Below are 20,517 nucleotides of genomic sequence, written 5' to 3'. Positions count from 1 at the left end.
AAAAGTGAAAGAAACTTTGGAGTTGGATTCTAACTTGGAGTTCTTGAGAGCTTTCTTCCCCTCCCTGTCAGGGACTGATGTTCAGGGCCTCAGCACAAAGCCCCAAGAGGCTCATTAAAGTCCTGCTGCTGTGTCTGTGCTGCTGAGCTGGGCCGGGCTCCTGGCACAGAGGCAGCTCCTGGAAACCAAGAAGAGCTTCAAAAGCACATTTCTCTTGCTGAGCAGCTCTTCTGCCAGCCCAGCAGAGCTGGGGCACTGCCTGCAGCCACCCTGGGCACAGCCCAGAGGGCACAGAGAGCTTCAATCAGTCAGGGCTGGGAAGGTGCTGAGAAGTGCCTGGGGCAGAATCCCTGCCAGCCCTTGGCACAGGAAGCCTCTGGCTGCAGGACAATGCAGCTGCAGCTCCTGGAGGCATCTCCTAAAGCTGGAACATGCCAGTGCCTACAGACTCTGTGAGTACATCTCTGAGTATTTCTGGTGGAGGGGAGGTGAATGATCATGAAGGTCTGATATGCTGAGGGTTCCTGATCAGTCATGGAATATTTGAAAGATAAGGATTTTGATAAAAATGAGGACATTTTCTAAGACTTTGTATTCAGTTTCCTACTATTGCAGAATGGCAGGGAGGGGGGATTAAGATTAAAGGTATTATGAATTTTGACAATGCCTGAGATAGCTGAACTGTTACTTTTAGTGATCAGTAGGTTTACAGCGGATTCCTAATGTGTTTTCAGCCCCTCTGCCCATGGACTGCACCATGTAAATTATACAAGGAGCACAGCAAGTCAGGGGCTGCATAAAAGGGAAGTTTGTGCTTTTTTAATCTAGTGCTTTGGGTTGCCTGGATGGGAAATTGCACATTGATATTCAGCTCTCATTTCATTTCTCTATTCAACCTCTGATGACAGGTTGCAATAAATTAAAAAAAAGAAAATTCTCAGATCTTAACCAGGCAGTGACAGAAATCAGCACAGGGTCCCTTACAGGCAGCATCAGTGTCGCTTTTCCAGCCTCCTCAGGGTTGCTCTGCCATTGCCATCAGAGCCTGCAGAGCCAGAGCTGCCCCCAGGCAGTGCCCTGAGCTGGGAGGGCTCTGCAGGGCAGAGCTGAGCCCCCAGGGCTGGGCTGGGCTGGGGCAGTGCTGGCAGGGCCCAGCCCTGGGCACAGGGCAGCAGCTGCTGGCAGGGACAGCTCCAGGCAGCAGAGCCCTGGGCAGGCAGTGGGGGGAAAGTGCCACCAAGCTGTGCTGGGATTTTAGTTTAAAGTTTAAAGTTTAAAGTTTAAAGTTTAAAGTTTAAAGTTTAAAGTTTAAAGTCTTTTCCCAAATTAACTATTCCATGATTACTCTTTTACAGATTCCCATGCCAAGACACAGCAAATGTCTCAATGCAAATACCTGAGGGTGACTGTCCTGCACTGGTGCTGCCTGGCAGGGGCTGGGCAGGGCTGGGCAAGGAAAGGCTTTTCCTCAGGGTCTGGCTCTCTCTCCTTGCATTGCCCAGGTGCTCCTGGCATTGCTGACAGCTCTCTGGGAATGGCAGCTCCAGCTGCAGGGCAGGCCCAGCCCTTGGGCTCGTCCTGTGCAGGCTGGGCACAGCAATGGGATGTCCCAGCTCCCTCTGCCCCAGGAGCTCTGGGCAGGGCAGGCTGGGAGGCTGGGAATGACCCGACTCTCCTCCAGCAGTGCCATGGACAGGACCCTTGGTGTGTCCTTGGGATGCCACCCAAGCTGTGAGCTGTCTCCAGGGGACACTGGGGACAGGAGTGTCCTTGGCCAGGAGTGGGGCTGAGACTCTGAGAAAGGCTGAACCAGTTTGCTGTGCTGTGGGTCCCTCTGCTCTCAGCTGTGTCAGGCTGATTTTCAGGGAAACACAGTGCCTGCCCTCGATCTCAGAAAGGGCAGCTGGGGACAGATGGAGTGACAGAGCAGCTCCCCTCACCCTCCACTGAGTTACAGCCAATGCTCCTGCATTGCACATTGCTCTCTGATCTCTCTGGGCACAGCAGGAAACCCTCTCAAACTGCCTTTGGCCATCACCATTCCTGACCCCTGGGACAGGAGAAGCTGCCAGGCTCCTCTGCCTCAGGAGCAGTTTGGGACGATGCAGTCCAACCCCAGGACTGGCCCCTGACCCCGTTCCCATGACCCCACTGCTGCAGAGCAGAGCTGACTCCTCACTGTCCATGGGCAGAGTCCCTGCTCATCACAGCAACAAGGCCAGATCCCAGCAGAGCTCCAGGCACGGGGCTGAAGGAAGGGCTCTGAGAAAAGGAAAATTGGAGCAGGGATGGGAGAAGGGACTTGGACATTGCTCAGCAAAGTCTCCCCTGACTTGTCACTTTCTCCTCCTTCAACAGGACTCCATGGCCAGAGTGAAGAAATGTCCAACAGCAGCTCCATCAGCCGCTTCCTCCTGCTGGCATTGGCAGACACGCGGCAGCTGCAGCTCCTGCACTTCTGCCTCTTCCTGGGCATCTCCCTGGCTGCCCTCCTGGGCAACGGCCTCATCATCAGCGCCGTAGCCTGCAGCCACCACCTGCACAGCCCCATGTTCTTCTTCCTGCTCAACCTGGCCCTCACTGACCTGGGCTGCATCTGCACCACTGTGCCCAAAGCCATGCACAATTCCCTCTGGGACACCAGACACATCTCCTACACAGGATGTGCTGCACAGCTCTTTTTCTTTATGTTCTTCATCTCAGCAGAATATTCCCTGCTGACAATCATGTGCTACGACCGCTACGTGTCCATCTGCAAACCCCTGCACTACGGGACCCTCCTGGGCAGCAGAGCTTGTGCCCGCATGGCAGCAGCTGCCTGGGCCAGTGCCTTTCTCTATTCACTGCTGCACACAGCCAATACATTTTCCCTGCCCCTTTGCCATGGCAATGTCCTGGGCCAATTCTTCTGTGAAATCCCACAGATCCTCAAACTGTCCTGCTCACATTCAAACCTCAGGGAACTTGGGATTCTTGCTGTTAGTGCCTGTTTAGCACTTGGATGTTTTGTGTTCATTGTTTTCTCCTATGTGCAGATCTTCAGGGCTGTGCTGAGGATCCCCTCTGAGCAGGGACAGCACAAAGCCTTTTCCACCTGCCTCCCTCACCTGGCTGTAGTCTTCCTGTTCTTCATCACTATCATATTTGCTCACCTGAAGCCCCCCTCCATCTCTTCCCCATCTCTGGATCTGGCAGTGTCAGTTCTGTACTCAGTGGTGCCTCCAGTCCTGAACCCCCTCATCTACAGCCTGAGGAACCAGGAGCTCAAGGCTGCAGTGTGGAGAATGATGACTGGATGGTTTCAGAAACATTTAACTGCTGGCCAATTCCTGCAAATGACTTGTAATAAAAGTCATCTTTGATACTTCTTGGTGGTTTCATTTTCTTTGTTTTACTATTTTAAATTGTCCACAAATAAAATGTTATTTTTTGTGCCATTTCTCATATGGATTCTCCCCACTTTCCCTGTGCCCACACACTGTGACAATGAGGGGCTGTGCTCTTGGTGGCTTTAAAGGAACTAAAGGATCTCCCAGCAAAGTTTTCTCCAGAGATGCCCCTTTTGTTCCCTTCTCTGGAGCTGCAGCAGCAGTGTCTGTGTGCAGAGCTGGGGGCAGATCAGTGCTGGCACAGCAGCTGTGCCCAGGAGCAGCAGCACTTGGTGTTGCCAGTGCTGCTCCCGTGCCACTGCCCCGCTGCCCTCCTGGCCCTGGTGTTGCTGCAGGGCCTGAGTGCTCTCGGGGCCGGGCACAGCCCTGGGGGTGGCAGTGCCGGGGCTGCAGCAGGGACAGGCCATGGGCACTGCTGGGGCAGCGCTGACGCCTCAGGGCAGGGCCTGGGGGCTCCAGGCTCCTTGCCCAGGCTCTCTCAAGAACACGGCCAGGCCAAAGCTCAGCACAGAAAACCCCCGTGAGCAGCCCCAGGCTGGCCGTGGGCAGGCTGGGGGCAAACAGCATGGCTGGGGCTCTGCAAGGTCCCTGGGGGAGATGGGAAGGAGCAGCAGAGCAGGGGCTGATCCATCCCCACTGTGCTGGACACCCCAGGGCAGCGTCCCAGAGTGTCCTCATGGAGCTGCCAACAACATCCCCCCTGTGCAGCCCTGGCCTCTCCCCCAGCTCAGAGAGGTGCCGCATCCTTGCAGGCACATGTCATGAATAAAATCTCTCAAGAAATCCACCCCGGATAAAATACTGTGTTTAGTTAGGTACAGTTAATGTTCTTATCCCATTTGTAAACCTTGTACCCCTTGTTTACTCTGATGGTTATTAGTAATGTTAATTACTTACCAGTTTCTGAAGTGTTTTAAAGGTTCTTATGAGGCATTCCTGTACCCTTTCCCCTTACTTCCCTGCTGCCTTGTAACAGAGCTGCTCCCATGGGGGCTAAATCAAACTAACAAAAGCAACCCATTAGAAAGGTATGCCACAGAACCAGGCAACTCCCATGGTCCCTGTGCCACACTAGAACAAGGAAACTCCCAGGAAGCTGTGTAACCGAGTAAAATGCAGACTAAGGCATGCAGGACACCAAAACAACGAGCTAACAGAGGAATAAAAGGACAAGGAAATGTATTCGAGCAAGCTATGATGCAAGATCATCTCCCTGCATCACCTAAACCTGCTTAGAAACCATCTTCCTGCATCACCATGACCTAAAGAGGACTGGAAAGGACTGACAGCCCTAGACAGCAAACCAGAACAACAGGTCACTGGCTACTCTCATGAGGATGGAAGCCCCAGCTCTGCAGTGTGTGCTGCAAAGCTGAATTGTGTCTCCTCCTTGGAGCTGACAGTGTGGGAATGGCCATGATGCAAGCAATCCCTTGGGCCCCCCACACCCCAAGAGCTGAATCCTAATAAAAGCATCAAACAGGAGTCTTGCCTCCTGGCCAATTTCTTTCAATTACCGTGTGCTGCAGGGGCCGTGGCCGAGGGGGCCTGGAGCCACCCGGAGCTCCTCCCGGAGCCCAGCGGACTCCAGCTCAGCGGGGGCCGGCAGCGGGGCACGGCTTAGGCTCAGCAAGGTGTGAGCAGCCGTGGTCCGGCCCAGCCTCAGCCGGGGTCCCGCAGCCTCCCGTCCCCACCCGGTCACTGCTGGGGCCAGCCCAGCCCCGCCAGGCCGAGCCTGTGCGATTCAGCCCTTCTGGGACTCAGGCCCAGAAAGACTTCAGCCCTGAAGCAGCAGGCTTTGAGTTCAAGCCTTGGGAAGCACTTGCCAAAGGCTTGATTGGCAATTCATACGTTCATCAAGTCACCCCACTGAAAGTTATGTTTCTAGAATCTTCCCGTGTCTCTCCCCTGACTGGTTGCAATTCGTGGCAGTATTTTGCATCTTTCTAACCCCAGTCTGTGTCTGGACCCATGCCCTCAGACTGCGCCCTCACACCTCCCCTAGATATTGTTGTGTCTGCCCCTAGGCCTGGTCTTTGCACTTTGCTCCTGTGCTGTGCAGGCTTTATGGGCCTCATCCCTACTTGATTTTCCTATTCCAGTTGGTTCTGGGGACTCCAGCGAACCCGCTCCTTTAATTTCCTCCTCGGTTGCCCGGGTGTCAGGGGACCCTGAAGCTTTAAGGATTGTTGTGGCCACTGTCAGCACGACTGCAAGGGCCGCAGTGCAGCGGGGCCCGGCCCGACCGGCAGCCGGGTACCTCCTCAAAGGTGGAAGCAAGAGAGAGATTTCCCGCGCTTGCCTGTCTGCAAAATGTCAATCTCACAGAGGTGGATCCAGCTTTTTAAATGCTTCAATAGGTAGTCAGTTCCCACAGCTAGCCAGCTCTGGGATTTTGCTTGGCACAGGGGCAGCTCTCGCTTAGCAGCTCCTCTCAGGAAAATCATTTCCATGGGGGGCTTCTTCCCTGCTCACCAAATAGCAATTCATGCAAAAGCAGCACAAACTGTTCTTCCTGTCCTCCTATCTTTGCCAGAGAGTGCCTTTCAAAGGGATAATAATTGGGAGGGAGGGGCTTTACATTTTCCATTGCAAAGGAGCCTCCTGCCTCCCTTAGCAGGCCCCTGTCTTTCAAACGAAGACACACACGGTCTCCTTTTGCACCTTCACTTGGCCCCAGCCACTCCTGATCATTTGAAGGAGCGGCTCAGAAGAAGGGGCTGCAATCCCCCAAGGCCTGGGCTGCTCCAGGCCGCTCCTGGTGCCTTGGGCTGTTGAAGGGGTGCTGGGGTGGCCTTTGTGACACAGGCACGGGGTGCCGGGGTGGCCTTTGTGACACAGGCACGGGGTGCTGGGGTGGCCTTTGTGACACAGGCACGGGGTGCCGGGGTTCCCTTTGTGACACAGGCACGGGGTGCTGCGGTGGCCTTTGTGACACAGGCACGGGGTGCTGGGGTGGCCTTTGTGACACAGGCACGGGGGTGCCGGGGTGCCCTTTGTGACACAGGCACGGTGTGTCAGGGCCCGTGGTGACGCGGGACCTTGCGGTGCCCAAAGTCCATTGTGACATGGCAGAGCCCCGCCCCGGCTGGGGGGTATATAAAGGGCTTGTGGGGCCTGGGTCAGTCCCAGGACAGTGGCTGTGTCCAGGTACCTGTGTGCGCCAGAGGACTGCAGGCACGGAGGAGGAGAAGGCGAAGCCCAAGTCCCAGCCCCCCAGGCCCTGGCCCGGCTCACAGAGAGCCCAGGCCTTGAGGGAGCAGCAGGAGGAGGCTGAGGGGGCAAGCAGAGGGAGGAGAGGAGCCGTGGAGTCCTGCGCTGAGGAAGAGCCAGAGCTCTGCTAAGGAGAAATGAACAAGTTCCAGCAAGGGACTCCAGGGGAAGCCTGCACTGAGCCACAGCTGTCCCCAGGAGAAGCCCAGAGCTGCCAGGAGCTCTCTGAGTGAGATGAAGGCCTTGAGCAAGAGCTGGTCCAAGTATGGGGGAGCTACTGGCATTTCTGGGACTGGGATGAGGGCAGGGAGCAAGAGCCCTCCCCAGTTGTCTCCGAGTGGGACGAGAGCAGGGAGCAGGAGCCGTGGCAGGCGGACAGCGATCACTGTCAGGAATTCTCAGATTGGGAAGAATCTCCTGAGCAGCGGCTGTCCCCAGGAGAAGGCACGAGCTGCCGGGCACTCTTGGACTGGGAAGCTTGCCGCAAGCAAGAGCTGTGCCAGGATGGCCAGGAGGTGACTGGAGGCAAAGCAAAGAGAAAATCCTCCAGGTCCAGCTGGGATGATGACAGTGATGGAGAGCTGGCTCAGGACAGCAGGGAATACTGCGACATCCTGTGCAGCCAGCTCAAGGCCTGGCAGCGGGAGGACGATGACTGGGATGAGGTGAGCGTCCTGGAGCTGCACGAGGAAGGAGAAGAGGCCAGGCAGCAGAGACTGGCAGATTTAGCCCAAGAGGGAATCCTGCTGCCTGTCCCTCGAGAAGCTTGGGTGGAGTGCCAGGAGCCCGAGCTGTGCCCACAAGAGCAACTCTGTGCCGGGCCTGGCCCTCTGGCAGCCCAAGCCACGGTGGAAAATGTCTCTTCTCCTGGGCAGCCGCTTCCCCACAGGAAAGGCTGCTCGCTCTTGAGGCGGGCGCTGCGGGGGCTGCGGGGGCTGCGGGGGCTGTGGGTGCTGCGGGGGCTGTTCCACTGCCCCTGCCTGGCGGCACAGCCACAGGATCAGCGCCTGTAACACACACAATTCTAACAAAAGAAAAGAAAGTTGTGTTTAGGAAGTAGTACTAGGAAAGAAAAAAACCCCAACACCCCACCCCACCCCCCCCTTAAAACCTGCATAAGACCCTCCAGAAACCAAAAAATGATAAAGAATAAGAACAGGAATATTAGGAAGAAGAGGTAGAAGCTGAAGTAGATGAAGACGTACTTAAAACATGGAAAATTAAGAATAAGAATAAAACGTTGGAGTCTGGAATACAGAGTGTGTGCCCTTGTTTCTGATACTTAGTTATAAGATCCAGGTATAGGTTCCCCCAGGCAGGACAGGTCCCTGGGTGCTGCCCCTGGCCCAGATAATTTTCAGATGGGAAAAACTATCAGAGGTAAGGTTTTAGAAGACAAAATGTCTTCTCTGCTGAAGAGTGAAAGACAATCTGTGATGCCTGCTGCTTTTGTGATACTTTCTTTCGGTTTCCCCCAGTAGTGCAGCTGCAGACTGGGCACGCTGTATCATCAATATCTGACACTCACACTCCCTTCACTCTTGACTACTTGCTTAAAGCTCCTCTCTTATTATGTGTGCAGGACCCCAGCCTCAGCCAGGGCAGTAAATGGCAGCAGTTTCACATCAGGATGTGGTGACAGCAGTGCCTGCAAACACTCTGCTGTAGCACTGGCAGCGTGGGCTCCCTCCTGAAGGACGAGATGGATCTTCCCCAGCCCCGACAGACAGAGTCCCCTCTTTGCTACCTGCCCCTGATCCTGAGCCCAGAGATGCTGTCTGCCAGCACGTGTGAGAGCTGGTTCTCTGAGGAGATCAGAGGATGTGAGAGCCTGGCAATTTCATCCCAGAGAAGTAAATCCTCGGTGAAAGAGGCTGGCTGCTGGCATTACAGTATTCTCAATGCTAATTACCAGAAATCTAGTTTCCAAATTTTTTCACTTTTAAGATACCACTGCAGCAATCAGGCTGAAGTGGGATAATTAAACGAAGCACTGTCTCCTCTCCCCTCCTCCCCCCATCACTCTGCAGCCCTGTCTGTCATTTCCCAGCACGGAATGGCTGAGATGTGGGAGGCTGATAGGAAAGCTCAGTATGTAAAATGCTGAGTGCATTTTACAGGAGGTGTGGCTTCAGCACAGCTTCCTCACTAGGAAAGAGCCACAAGGAGCCCTGGCTGCTCCTGTGGATGGTTTATCACTGAGCTGAGTCCAGTCAAAAGTCGGTGAAAAAGATGTAGGCAAAGAAAGAGAAGAAGGAATGAGAATATTTTGCCCTTTTCCCAAAGCAAGAACAGGCAAAATCTCGCTCTCCTTCTGAAACCCACAGGTTGTGAATCCAGTTTTGGCAGCTGTGATAAATGCCCTAAAGCATCCAAATACTTGGGGTATAAGGAAAGGATTACTGCTTGTCAGAAGTTGTCTATCTTTTGAATATTCTGCCCAAAGCAGCAAAAGATTGAGTAACAACTTGGTACTGACAGCTCTTCCTTAAGATACAGCAACCTCAGCCATTGCCTTAGTCCACAGTCTTCTCTCTGTCTCCACGGCTTAATAAAACAACTTTAAATGTTGCAGTTTTGGTCTTAAACCAAGAAGAGGAATTGTTCTTTCACATTGTCGTGGTTTTAAAGCAGTAACTAAAAAATTACTAGAAAACTTCCTTATTTCTTGCTGTGAGATATGGATTAGAGCAAGAGCAAAATAGGCTTAAAACTTAAAAGGAAATAAAGGAAGTTTATTAAGAAAACTACAAGAATAAGTAAACTAGAATAACCTCCAGAAAACCCTTTTTTCCCTCACTACCCAACCATTCCCTTGTTCACATGACAACATAGAGACAAAAAAACTTGGAACTTTGGTGTTTAAAACAGTCCCAATTCCTGTTAGAGTCTTTTCATCAGTCTTTGTAGAGAAACAGAAGTTTTCTTCTGCTAATCTATGGAGTTTCTCACAAGAAAACTATTTCTGTTATAGCTTTCTATTTTCCTGATGCCAGCTGCCCGGAAATCTGTCATCAGTTCATTCCTCCCATTTCACATCACTCTGAGGTGTGTTATGGGTCAAATGAGTCTAGGGATGTCATTTTTAAGGATTCAAAGGCAAAAGTTCTCTTCATGGGGTTTTGTGAGCCTCCCTGGAAACAGAAATTTTTCTCTTTGCCTCTCAAGGCCCCAAATCTTCAACTATTACTTCTCCCCTCTGTTCCAGCACTTCACTGTATCACAATTACTCCACCTTTTACTCAAAATCCACACTTTGAACCACTCTATTCCTTCCAATATACTCTGAATTAAACAAGCTCTTTTTCAGAACGCTATTGTCCATCTCTATTGCTTTAATAGAAAAATATTTCAGCTTAATTATAGCATCTCTTTATTCTCTCTTCCCCATCTAAAACTTAACTCTTTTCTTCACTGTCTTTGAGGGTTTTATGATGTCTTCTTCATGTTATCTCTCTCTTTCTCCTCCTTCTCTCTCTCTGGGAAAAAGGAGTAATCTGTAAGTTTCATCCAAGTAGTAAAAGAGTTAAAGTCTTGGAAAGCTGCAGATGTTCGTGGTGTCAGGTTTCAGTTCAGCAGCAGAAACTGCAAACCAAGCCAGGCCGGCTCCGTTTCCCCCCTCCCCACCCTCTGTGGCCTTGTCTGGCCTGGAGGGTGGGGAGGAGGCTGAGACAGAGCCCTGTTACCTCGTCAGAAGCCGGAAACCAAAGAGAACAAAAGAACCCTGGCTTTACATCTTAAGGTGGTGTTCACAAGTTGATCTCACTTCTCAATGGTTAAAACCACTGCCAATTCTCAGAAATGACCAATAATTGGTCAGAGGAAAAACTCTTATCAGCCTCTCGCAGCTTCAACTTCCTCCCAGCTCCCGAAGCTATCTTAAAGGTAAAATCACCCCAGGACAACTGTGCATCTCAATACCCAGTTCCTGTAACTCTCCCCCTCTCTCGGAACCTTCGTTAACAATCCAACAGAAAAATTCTCCGGACCGTGCATCTCAGTACTCAGCTCTCATAAAATCTACTCAGACTTTTCCTCCCTTCTCGGAAACTTAGTTAAAAAACCAACAGAAAATATGAATATGCAACAAACTTCAGAAGAAAGAAAAAACTGAGACTGCACAGCCTCAAGCTGTAAAAACTGTATCAAAACTCATCTCTCCAAAAGACAGGTGGTGAACTTGGGGGAATCAGTGTGACAGAGGCTGGTTCAGAGTTCACCCAGCGCCGATCCTGAGCTCAAAGCTGACCGTGATTGTAGCTGTTTTCATCATTTGATTTTGCAAATTTTTCAATAAAATTGTTATTGATAAATTTGGCTGAATTTCATTTATTACAGTGTACATGCACCTCAGCTGGGCTACTGATTTCACCCCTACCTCAGGCTCACCACCCTTGGGGCTGCTTCCAGACAGCCCAGCTGCATCCCCTTCCCCCTTCAAACCTAGTTTAAAGCCCTCTCAGTGAGTTCTGCCACTTCATAAGATAAAATTCTTCTACCCTTAAGAGAGATGCAGCCCATCCAGTTCCAGCAAGCTGGGTGCCAGAAAAGTTGCCCCATGATCAGAGAACCCAGAATTCTGCGATGACACCAACCCTTGAGCCACTTGTTGATAATGTGGGCTCCCCTATTCCTTTCACTTCTTTTCTGCCACCAAAGGGACTGAGGAAAAGTCTACCTGTGCTCCTGCCCTATCAACCACTCAGCCAGTGCCCTGAAGTCCCTTTGAATTGCCCTGGCACTCCTCTTTTCAGTCTCATCTCTGCCAGCCTGGAGTAGCAGCAGTGGATAATAACCAGAGGGCTGGATCAGCCCAGGAAGTCTCTCAGTGATGCCCCGTAGCCGAGTCCCAGGGAGGCAGCAGACCTCCCTGTGGGATGGCTCCAGTCAGCATGAGGGGCCCTCTGTTCCCCTCAGAAGGGAGTCACCCACTGCAAACACCTTTTTTTTCTTTTTAATAAGCTTTGTAACAAAAAGCCAGGCACTGGTAGATGGTAAAATTCTGATTTATAAATATTTTTTCCCATTTTTTATTGTTTTTTTCCCCTCTTCACTCCAATAGCATCACAAGTATTGAGAATGAAAAAAGGCCACAGTCCATCATCATTTTCACCGTTTTACAGACGTTTCTAAGAATATCCAGGAATGAGGATGGGCAAAAACAGCACTGCAGGAGCAGGAGTTGACTTCCAGTACCATCAGAAGGGAAAAGGGGGATCTTCCTGGAAAAAAAACCAATAATATTTTTAAAAAGCCCTAAAAAGTTCCCAAATAAAATAAAAAATTTGGGCCCTCCCAGGCCCTGGTAGCCTGCTGGGCTGGAATTTCTCCTATTCCACCTCCAAATTATTCTTTACCAGTGGATTTGTCTGGAATTTTGTCCTTACTTTTCCCTATTTTTCCTTCTTAAAAATCCTTTTTTCCCCCAGTTCCTTTCTGCTTGTTTCCACTATGTTTTCCTCATTTCCAGCGCTGTATGGGATTTTTTCAGATCTGGATTGTGTCCTGCCTCTCTCCCCACCTTCCGGACCCCTAAACCCCAAAAGAGAATAACCCAAAAAACCTCAGAAGACTGAATCAGTACGCGTGGCATTGTACTGTCATTGGAGTGTTCCTAGAAAAACGGGCAGAAATTTGGGATGAACATTCCCTCTCCAGTAGATCCATGAATAGCTGCAATGCAGAAGTGGAAAAAGCTGCTGAAATTGGGATTTTGCCTTTCCAGGAGGGTTTTTGAACCTGGCTTTATTCATTAACCTTTCAACGTGCACAACCGAGGACGGAACACGGCAGGGCCTTAGACACAACTTTGGTCCCTGACACACACAGGCTCCTTGTCCCACTGCTGGCCTTCAGTAACACCTTGAACTCCACAATGCTGTGGAGCCGGGCCTTCAGCACAGGGACCTTTCCAGCCTGATCTGCGCTCCTTCCTCTGCGTCTCTGCACAAAACACGGCGCAGGAGAGAGGAGGGGCCTGTGTGTCACAGCGCTCTGGATTTGTGACCCTTCAGCTCCACACAGATGCAGGTCAAGTGAAAAAGGAAAACTGTTTATTGACGAAATGCGAAGCAAAGGGATGAGCAGAGGGGCAAAAAAGGGGATGGGGAGTGTCTGGGGGCTGGAAGGAGGGAGCTACCAAAAGGGATGGAGAGTGGAGGGAAAAAGAAGGGACGGGCAGTGTCTGAGGGCTGGAAGGAGGGAGCTATCAAAAGGGAGGGAAAGTGGAGGGAAAAAGAAGGGATGGGCAGTGTCTGAGGGCTGCAGGGACAGAGCTATCTAAAGGCAGGGGGAGAGGGCTGAAACCATGCAAGCTTCCCACAGGCTCAGCTGTGCAAGTCATCAGCTGTGCCTGGAGCTCCAGCTGGTCTCTTCTGGTCTCAGCGTAGTCTCATCTTCCATGGCATCTTAAATGAAGACTGGTTCTCCTAAGCCAGCAGACAAGCGTAGCTCTGCAGCTCTTTTAGAGAATATCTCCCGAAGATCTGTGTTTGACTGAGAAGGGTTGTCATCTCTCCTCAGGGCTTGAAGTGCTGGAAGAGAGGGGTACAAAGCCACGATCAGAGCCCAGATCTGTGGCAATCCTAGGAGAATGTCCTGCCAGGGCCATCCCAGCCTGCTCTTACTGTGGCCACAGGAGTTAAGGGGCCAACAGCACCACCTGCAAGGTATTGGATACGAATCTCTCCCAACTACATCACCACCCAAATCTCTCGCCCTGCATCCCTGAAATCTCTCTGTGATATTCCCACACCACCAAGGTGTCCACACAGAGAGAGAAGCCCTCTGAAGCCGTGGCACGGATTACAGCTCCCTGCCCGGGCATTTCAGATCCCCCAGTGCCAGCCCCTCACTGCCCGCTGCCCTCACTCACCCTCGATGAGGGCCTGCAGCTCTTTCTTCTGCCCCCTCAGGTGCTGCCCGGCCATCCCTGGGAACACAGAGCCTGTCAGGGCCCCAGCAGCACAGCTCCCTGCCAGCGGCGCTGCCAGCCCTGTGGCCACACGGCCTCCCGCCCCGGCAGGGCTCAGCCCGGGCCCTTGCCGCATCCTGACTCAGCCCAAGGGCACGGCTGCCAGAGGCCGGCAGCAGCAGCCCCGAGGGCAGCCGGGGCTCCAGGGCGCCGGGCCCGGGTGCCGCTGCCGGGGCAGCAGCCGGGGCCGGGGCCGAGCTGCGGCGGGGCGGGGAGGGAGCCCGGGCTCGTGGCTCACCGATGAACCTGATGGCCGCCTCTTGCAAGGGCTCCTGTGGGCAGTCCAGGTACGGCAGGGCCCGGCGCAGCTGCTCGGCCGCTCGGTTCCTGTCCTGTGCCAGCTGCAGAGAGCGGCAGGAGGGAAGGGTTGGCGCGGGCTCTGCCCCTCGGCCGGGCACTGCCTGCGGCCAGCCCCGGCCTCCCGAGCCCGCCCAGCCCTGAGGCCCGGCCAGCAGCCGCTGGCGCCGGGCTCTGGAGGGGGCAGAGGGCCGGCTGCTGCCCGGGGAGCCGCGGTGCCGCCCCGCCCGCAGCCCCAGTGTGGGGCTCCATTGGCACCCGGCTCGGGGCCACAGGAGCCTGGAGAAGAAGCCGTGCGGCCCAGGGAAGGGAGCAGCGTGTGGGGCGCAGGCTGGTGCCCCTGGGTGCAGCACCGGGCAGGGGCCACAGCTGCCAGCCCCACACACTGAGCACCGGGACCAGGGGGCTTCTCAAAGTTGAGCAATTCCAGGCTGCCCTTACCAGACACTCAGCAAACTTTGATAGCTGCTCCTTCCTAATCAGCTGCTTCAGATTCCTCCTCTTGAGGAACTCGGCCACACGAAGCAGCGTTTCCCGAGAGGCCTGGAGAGCAGCAGAGATGCAGAGATGGCACTGCAGCCCAGGGCACAGGACTCTTGTCTGGGTGACAGGGCCCCGAGGCAGCCGCAGCCTGGAAGGTTCCAGGACAGGAGGAAGCCGATGCCCTTCCCAGGGATGCACCAGCATCACACAAAACCTGACCTTCGCCACATGCTGGTTCTCATCATGGCAGTGGATGAAGAGTGGAAGCAGGCTCTGGTTCAAAATCTTCTCCAGGGGCTTCTTTCCCTCATCCACTACCAAGTCCATCACCTTGAAGAAGAGATCAAGGGAGAGCAACAGTACATGGCTGTGGTCCTGGAGGAAAAGAAGAGAAAAAGACCTTAATACCAATTCCCCCAGGCTCACCTGGGCAAAGGCTCAGAAATCTGTAAGATACAAAGTTTCTGGGCAGCAGCCAATGCCCGTGTCTGGGGGCACAGAGCCTTACATGGTCAAAGAGCAGCAGGAGTGCCTGAGCCAGCTTTGGGGCAGTGGTGCTGCATATCATGATGTCTTTATTCTTGAGAATACTGATGAACACACGGAGGGCCATGCCAACTACATCTCCATCTGCATCACCCAGCAGCTCCTGAAGGCTTCGAGACAGGCTGCACATTCTTATGGCCTGTGTGGAACACAAGGCTGTGCTGGGAAGCCCTGAACGGCTGCAGTGCCAAGACCGCCCTGGCACTGCAACCCCACCCTGCTGCTGCCAGGCCCAGAGGCCAAAGGCCTGTCCCAAAGCACTCAGGCAGGTGAGGCAGGAGAGCTGGGAGCAGCTGCCTCAGCTCCTGAAGCCCAGCCAGCCCAAGGGGCTGCTTTCCACAGCACAGCTTCAGCTGCTGCCCTGTCCTCACCATCGAGGGTTCCTTGCTGAGCACCACGAGGCCTCTGAGCGCCAGGCGACGCCTCTGTCTGCACTCACTCTGCAGGTGCCTTGATGCGATCTCAAGGACACTGTCACCGTGTTTAGTCAAGTCCAAGCACTCGAGGACCTGAAAGGCACAGGGCAGTGACAGGGGAGCCGGCCGGCAGGAGCCCGGAACTGGGCAGGGCTGGGCCCAGGCAGCAGCACAGGGCACGGGCACCGTCCCAGGCACCTGTGGCTATGCAAGGGGACAGGGCTGGCAGGCAGCTCAGCGAGGTAGTGCTGGCCATCAGGCTCACCTCCACAAGGAATGCCAGGAAGGACAGATCACAGCATGGCTCCTCCCTTCTGAGTGACTTGAGCAGGTTGAGTGCAATATGGGAACAGAAGGGGATCAAGCCACGGAGCATCTCCCTGTCAGGGGAAAACAGCACCAAGACCCTGATGGTGGGGGGGCGGGGGGACAAACCTCTCCCAGGAAAGAGTCACAGAGATCTGGCCTTTCCCCAGAATCCCTGGAGGGACCATGGGTGCTTTGGGAAGTGGCTCCTTTTGGGCACCCTCCTCTCAGCCTTTTCCAGTCTGCTTAGTCATCCCTCAGTGATGAGGCCCTCTGGCCAGGACCACAGGGACTGTGTGACACACCCCAGGCACAGGGCACAGATTTCAGAGGCAGTTGGGAGAAGTGAGGCTCACCTGGCCAGCAGACCCACGGCATAGTGCTGGGTGTCAGCACAGAGCAGCGTGTCCCAGCCACGCTTGCGTCCCATTTCCATGACCACACTCTCACACCGCAGTCGGCAGAGCAGAGATTTCATGGCCTGCACTGCAAACCTGTGTGCAGAGCAAAGCCCAGGTCACACTGAGTGCACTGGTGTCAGCCACAAGGGCATGGGAAGGACAGGGGGACTGGCACCTGTTGGGGTTGCTGGGAAGGCGATGTTGCTCCCGGCATGCTTTCCAGAAGCTGTCAACTTCCACTGGTGGCATCTGCTGGGTGGTGATGACAACATGGAACAGCAGAGCCACAAACAGACGGGCGGAATAAAGCATCATCGCCTCGCAGCACTGTGGCATCTGGACAATCACCCAGAGCACCAGAGTTGCCTGCAAAAGAAGCACACCAAGGCAGTGCTCAGTGCCGAGGTGTCCATGGGACAGGGCCTGAGGGGAGACACAGGGGGAGCAGCGGGCCTGGTGCCCCCTGAGCCTGCCCCTAGCCCAGGTTTCAGCCCAGTGCCTTAGGCAGGGAGAAGACGGAGAGCTCCTGGGGAAGCAAGCTCCAGGTGATCAAAGGCCATGTCCATAAACTCACACTCAAGGGAAAAACGTCCTTGTTGTCTCCATCAGAGGTGCAGGTGCTGCAAAGGGGCCAGTTCTCCATCACACAGAGCAGTGTTGGCAGCACTTTCTCTACTGTTGGTCCTGACGAGCCTATGGTTTGCCACATCATGGCAGCAGGTCTGTGGGATCAGAGCTCTGTGTCAGGGGTGTCTCAGTCACAGAGCCATGCCCTGTGTAGCTGTGGGGACCCAGGTGACAGAGCCCTGGTGCCCTGAGGGGCAGGGAGGGAGCATTGGCAGCACCCTCAGGACACAGAGGGGCCCGAGGCTCCTGGACCTCTCTGCCTGTTGGGCAGAGCCCATTGGACAGGCTGTGCAGGGCCATGGGCCCTAAAGGCTGGTGAGCCCTGAGCTCTCAAGGCACGTGGGCCCCATACCTGTCACACGATGGGGCACAGTGCAGGAGGGTCAGCACCACATCAGCAGGGTGTTCTTCAGCCAGCCTTATAATGTCCATTTGCTGCCTGACATCCACAGTGACATGGGACACCAGACTCTGGTGAATGTTCCTCACAGTAGCTGGCACCTGGAGGAGGCATGGGGAAGACATGGAGTGCCGTCCAAGGCAGCAACTTCCCCAGCTTCCCCCAAGAAGTGCTTCCCTTCCTGTCATGCTCTGCTGGCCTCAAAGGCTGAGGGGGCCCTGTGGATGTGGCGTGAGGGGGCACAGGATCGTGGGAGACCTCCAGTTCCAGTACCTGACTGGGTACCTGCTGCTCAGAAGAAGCAGCTCTCTTCTCAACAACGTCAGAAGAAACACGAGGGTCCTTGAAATAATCCCATACGAGCTCTTGGCTTATAGTGGGAGTGGGTGTCCTGTTGGCCTTTGCGATGCCCTCAGTCTCTCCGGTGTCATCATTTTGAATGCCCTCAGTCCCTGCCATGTCAGCCTTTGCCCTGTCAAACTCCACTGCAGCGTCAGACTCTTGTGAGTGCTCAGCTGAATCCGGGCTGACATCAGGCTCTGCCTGGAGCTCGGTCAGCCTGCAGTCAGGCTCAGCTGCGCCCTCAGTTGCTGCTGTGGTGTTCCTCCTACGACGAATGCGCAGGAATTTGCGGAACCTCTGTGCAGAATGAACAAAGGACAGGGGAGAGAGGCATGTTCCATGGAGTGCTCCAAGCTCCACTGCTGGGCTGAGCAGTGCCAGCAGGCCCAGCCCAGGTGGGGATGGCTGCAGGTACCTGCGCTGCTCTTCGGAAGCGGCCACGGGCAGGCTCCTGCTCTTGTGTCTGGGCCATGGCTGCATCTGGCAAAGAGCAGCCAGAGCTGAGGGGCTGCAGGAGAGGCTGGAGAACACAGCCCAGCCCTGCACTCCCCAGGCAGGGACAGCCCTGGGGTGGCTCAGAGGATGGAGCACAGCCACTGCCAGGTGTCAGCCCCAGCCCCTATTCTGTCTTGTCCTTCGGCATGTCCACGAGACGGGACGGGACGGGACGGGACGGGACGGGATGGGATGTGATGGGATGGGATGGGATGGGATGGGGCAGGGCCCAGCTGACTGCAGCCATCAGCCCTGTGGCCCAGTTCTGCCACTCACCATCCTGCAGTGGCTGGAACTTCTTTGGCTCTTCCAGCTGTTGTGCTGGGGCAGGTCCAGGGTCTGTCTTTCTTTTCCCCCTGAACACTTTGAAGACGCTGAGGAATATGCCCGCCATGACACAATCTTGCCTTGAAGGCACCTTAAAGAGAGATGCCGTGGGAAATCTCTGAGTCAACAAGTCCTGCAGTTGTGCCTTGAAGGCACCTGCGACAGAGAAGCCCCAGGAAGGCTACAGGACAGCAAGTCCTGCAGTCTGGTCTCGAGGGCTCCTGCCACAATGGCTGGAGACTCCTCGTAAATGACTGTGGTCACCAGGTCCCACAGTCTCACCTTGAGGACAGAGGCCAGAAGGATGGGAGATGCCTCAGAAAAGCTCCAGGTCACCAAGTACCAGAGTCTGGCCTTGAAGGCACCTGCAAAAGAAAAGTCTTGGGAAGGCCACAGGTCACCAAGTCCCGCAGTCTTGCCCCACAGGCACCTGCAAAAGAAAAGCCTCGGGAAAGCCACGGGCCACCAAGGCCCGCAGTCTTGCCACGAGGTCACCTGTACGAGTAAAGACTTGGAAAAGCTCCGGGTCCGACACAAACGAGTGCGCTGTGCGGGGGCTCCTCACAGCACCGCTCTGCTGCGTCCTGTCCCGTCGCGTGCACTGGGCACTGTGGCATGGCCCTGTCACCGCCAGCTCCTATGTCACCACATGTCACAAAGGGCCCTCTGACACCCTGTCCCTTTCCATCCCATGGTGACCATGTGTCACAAAGGGCCCTTGCACACACTGCCACCTGCCCTTGGGCTGCCCCCATCCCCCCCAAAGTGGCCCAGGTTGGAAGGAATCCCTTGCCCAAAGTGTCTAAGACAGCCCAACAGGATCTTTAGGAACGCCTCAAACCATCAGCAAATGCTGCCCTGCTCTGCAGGCTCAGGGCAGCAGAAGGAGCCCCCAGGGCTGCTGACGCAGCCGCAGCAGGAAGGGCACGGGGCCTTGCACAGAATCTGCACAGGGGCCTGGCAGCACTGAAATCTGCAGGTGTGGCAGTGTCCCCACTGAGGCAGACCTGCCACCCCAGCCGAGCCCTGGCAGTGCTGGTGCCCTTCTCCTGCCCCAGAGACCTGTGCCCCTGGGGGGTTTCTGTGCCAGAGGGCAGCCAAAGCCCACGTGCATTGGGGGCTGGGCTCCTTCCTGCAGGGGCTGTTGGCAGGAGCTCCTGGAGCAACTGCTGGCAAAGCTTAGTATTGGTCAGATTAATTACATGTGGGAATTATTTTCCCATTGATGTCATTTCCTGCAGCTATAAAACATCTTTGTGGGGAAGGCAGAGAAGGATCTGGCATTTAAGAATCCTCAATTCATGAGAGCTTCCCCATTGCTCAACTCAAGAATTTCCTACAAGTTGCAGACTTCACCAATTAATTGGAATGGCCAGAGAATGTGAAAGAGTTGCAAGTTTGCTTCCCATCTCAAAGCAGCAAGTCCTTTGCCTTAACATCATCCATTGAGAGTCATTTTACAAAATATAACACTACACAGAGGCTAAAAAAAGGCCATTCTTTCGTTTGCAAACCTTTGCTTTTCTATGGAGGGATGATAATATCCTAATTCTCTGAAAAATTAAAACTCTCAAGGAATGAAAGTCCACTCAGTATTACAAAAGTAGTCCAAACGATTGAGTAGATTGCAAAAAGGCTAATCCTCCCCCTGGTACAGATATCTAGGTGGCCAGTAAATTACAGCTCTCCCCTCTTCTTTTTTTGCATGAGAAGCAGGACCACTAACTGGAAAAGTCACAGATATTCCTTATGTCCTCCATAACCAAAGCTGAGCCAAACCATGGATGCTCCCGTCAAACTGACTCAAATTCCAGCCTAGACCTCTCACTTACACACAACTCCTTCCCCAACACACCCACCAACACAAACAGCCCCAAAACACACTCACAGAACTCCTCAACACCCCAGCAGGACCCTCAACTGTTCCCATCCCACCACAGAGCTTTCCCACCCTCCAGCAGACCCCCTGGTTCCCTGCACATGCCATGGGATGGCACTCAGCAGGATCTGCCCCAAGGCCTTGCGTGGTAGCAAGCTCAGGCTGCCAGGCCACTGGTTCCTGGATCATCCTTCCCACTGACCCTTCCTGTGCACAGCTGTTACATTTACACATTTGAGCCAGCTTGGACTTCTCCCCTTAACCAGGATTGCTGGGAAAGGATGGAGAGCAGCCAGGCAAGCTCTTTCTCCAGCTCCCTCTTTACTCTTGGGGCAGCTAGAATATTCCACAGGAAAGCAACTGGTGCCACAAGGAGTGGGTGACATCAGGGGAGATCACTCAGGACTGCTAAATCCTGAGGGA

The 20,517-nt window shown here is 54.2% G+C and overlaps 4 protein-coding genes across 6 annotated transcripts in view; 2 read left to right on the top strand and 2 right to left on the bottom strand.

Annotated features, from left to right (window-relative positions):
• The window catches only part of LOC111922621 (uncharacterized), an 813,543-nt gene that overhangs the window by 315,947 nt on the left and 477,079 nt on the right, over positions 1 to 20,517 (bottom strand). The gene's annotated exons all lie outside the window — the stretch shown is intronic.
• LOC111945726 (uncharacterized) overlaps positions 1 to 20,517 on the top strand; it is a 555,958-nt gene that overhangs the window by 474,589 nt on the left and 60,852 nt on the right. The gene's annotated exons all lie outside the window — the stretch shown is intronic.
• Positions 2,382 to 3,362, top strand: LOC147645308 (olfactory receptor 14I1-like). The gene has a single exon (XM_086874736.1). The coding sequence runs from the start codon at positions 2,382 to 2,384 to the stop codon at positions 3,360 to 3,362; it is 981 nt and encodes a 326-aa protein (XP_086730862.1).
• Positions 12,634 to 18,854, bottom strand: LOC111945803 (maestro heat-like repeat-containing protein family member 7). 3 transcript variants are annotated; one of them, XR_015282407.1, is made up of 17 exons: positions 18,498 to 18,827; positions 18,165 to 18,306; positions 17,809 to 17,873; positions 17,325 to 17,690; positions 17,004 to 17,152; positions 16,599 to 16,746; positions 16,200 to 16,390; positions 15,980 to 16,117; positions 15,583 to 15,697; positions 15,273 to 15,410; positions 14,864 to 15,040; positions 14,575 to 14,730; positions 14,314 to 14,415; positions 13,814 to 13,916; positions 13,477 to 13,533; positions 12,809 to 13,135; positions 12,634 to 12,737 (listed from the first exon to the last, which is right to left on the bottom strand). XR_015282407.1 is itself a non-coding variant. In XM_086874792.1 (16 exons), exons 2-16 carry the CDS (start codon positions 18,280 to 18,282, stop codon positions 13,011 to 13,013), a joined length of 2,148 nt encoding a protein of 715 aa, XP_086730918.1. In that variant the 5' UTR covers positions 18,283 to 18,306; positions 18,498 to 18,854; the 3' UTR covers positions 12,634 to 13,010. The 3 variants fall into 3 exon arrangements, 2 of the variants coding, with proteins under 2 accessions (XP_086730918.1, XP_086730919.1); XM_086874792.1 differs by having other exon boundaries at positions 12,634 to 13,135; positions 18,498 to 18,854; XM_086874793.1 differs by having other exon boundaries at positions 12,634 to 13,135; positions 17,337 to 17,690.

The sequence above is a fragment of the Cyanistes caeruleus genome, unplaced genomic scaffold, assembly GCF_971803275.1.
Source record: "Cyanistes caeruleus unplaced genomic scaffold, bCyaCae1.hap1.1 HAP1_SUPER_30, whole genome shotgun sequence".
NCBI lineage: Eukaryota > Metazoa > Chordata > Aves > Passeriformes > Paridae > Cyanistes > Cyanistes caeruleus.
Note: the sequence above shows the minus strand (reverse complement) of the source record. Positions and strands in the feature narration are given on the sequence as shown.

What these genes read in the sequence shown, in the direction of transcription:
- LOC147645308 (XM_086874736.1), top strand. Translation starts at nt 2,382, where the DNA reads ATGTCCAACAGCAGCTCCATCAGCCGCTTCCTCCTGCTGGCATTGGCA.
- LOC111945803 (XM_086874792.1), bottom strand. Translation starts at nt 18,282, where the DNA reads ATGGCGGGCATATTCCTCAGCGTCTTCAAAGTGTTCAGGGGGAAAAGA. An exon ending in AGCAGCAGGTACCCAGTCAG is followed by an intron (nt 17,153 to 17,324) that starts GTACTGGAACTG and finishes TGCCTCCTCCAG; the next exon opens with GTGCCAGCTACTGTGAGGAA. An exon ending in AGAACCAGCATGTGGCGAAG is followed by an intron (nt 14,416 to 14,574) that starts GTCAGGTTTTGT and finishes GCTGCTCTCCAG; the next exon opens with GCCTCTCGGGAAACGCTGCT.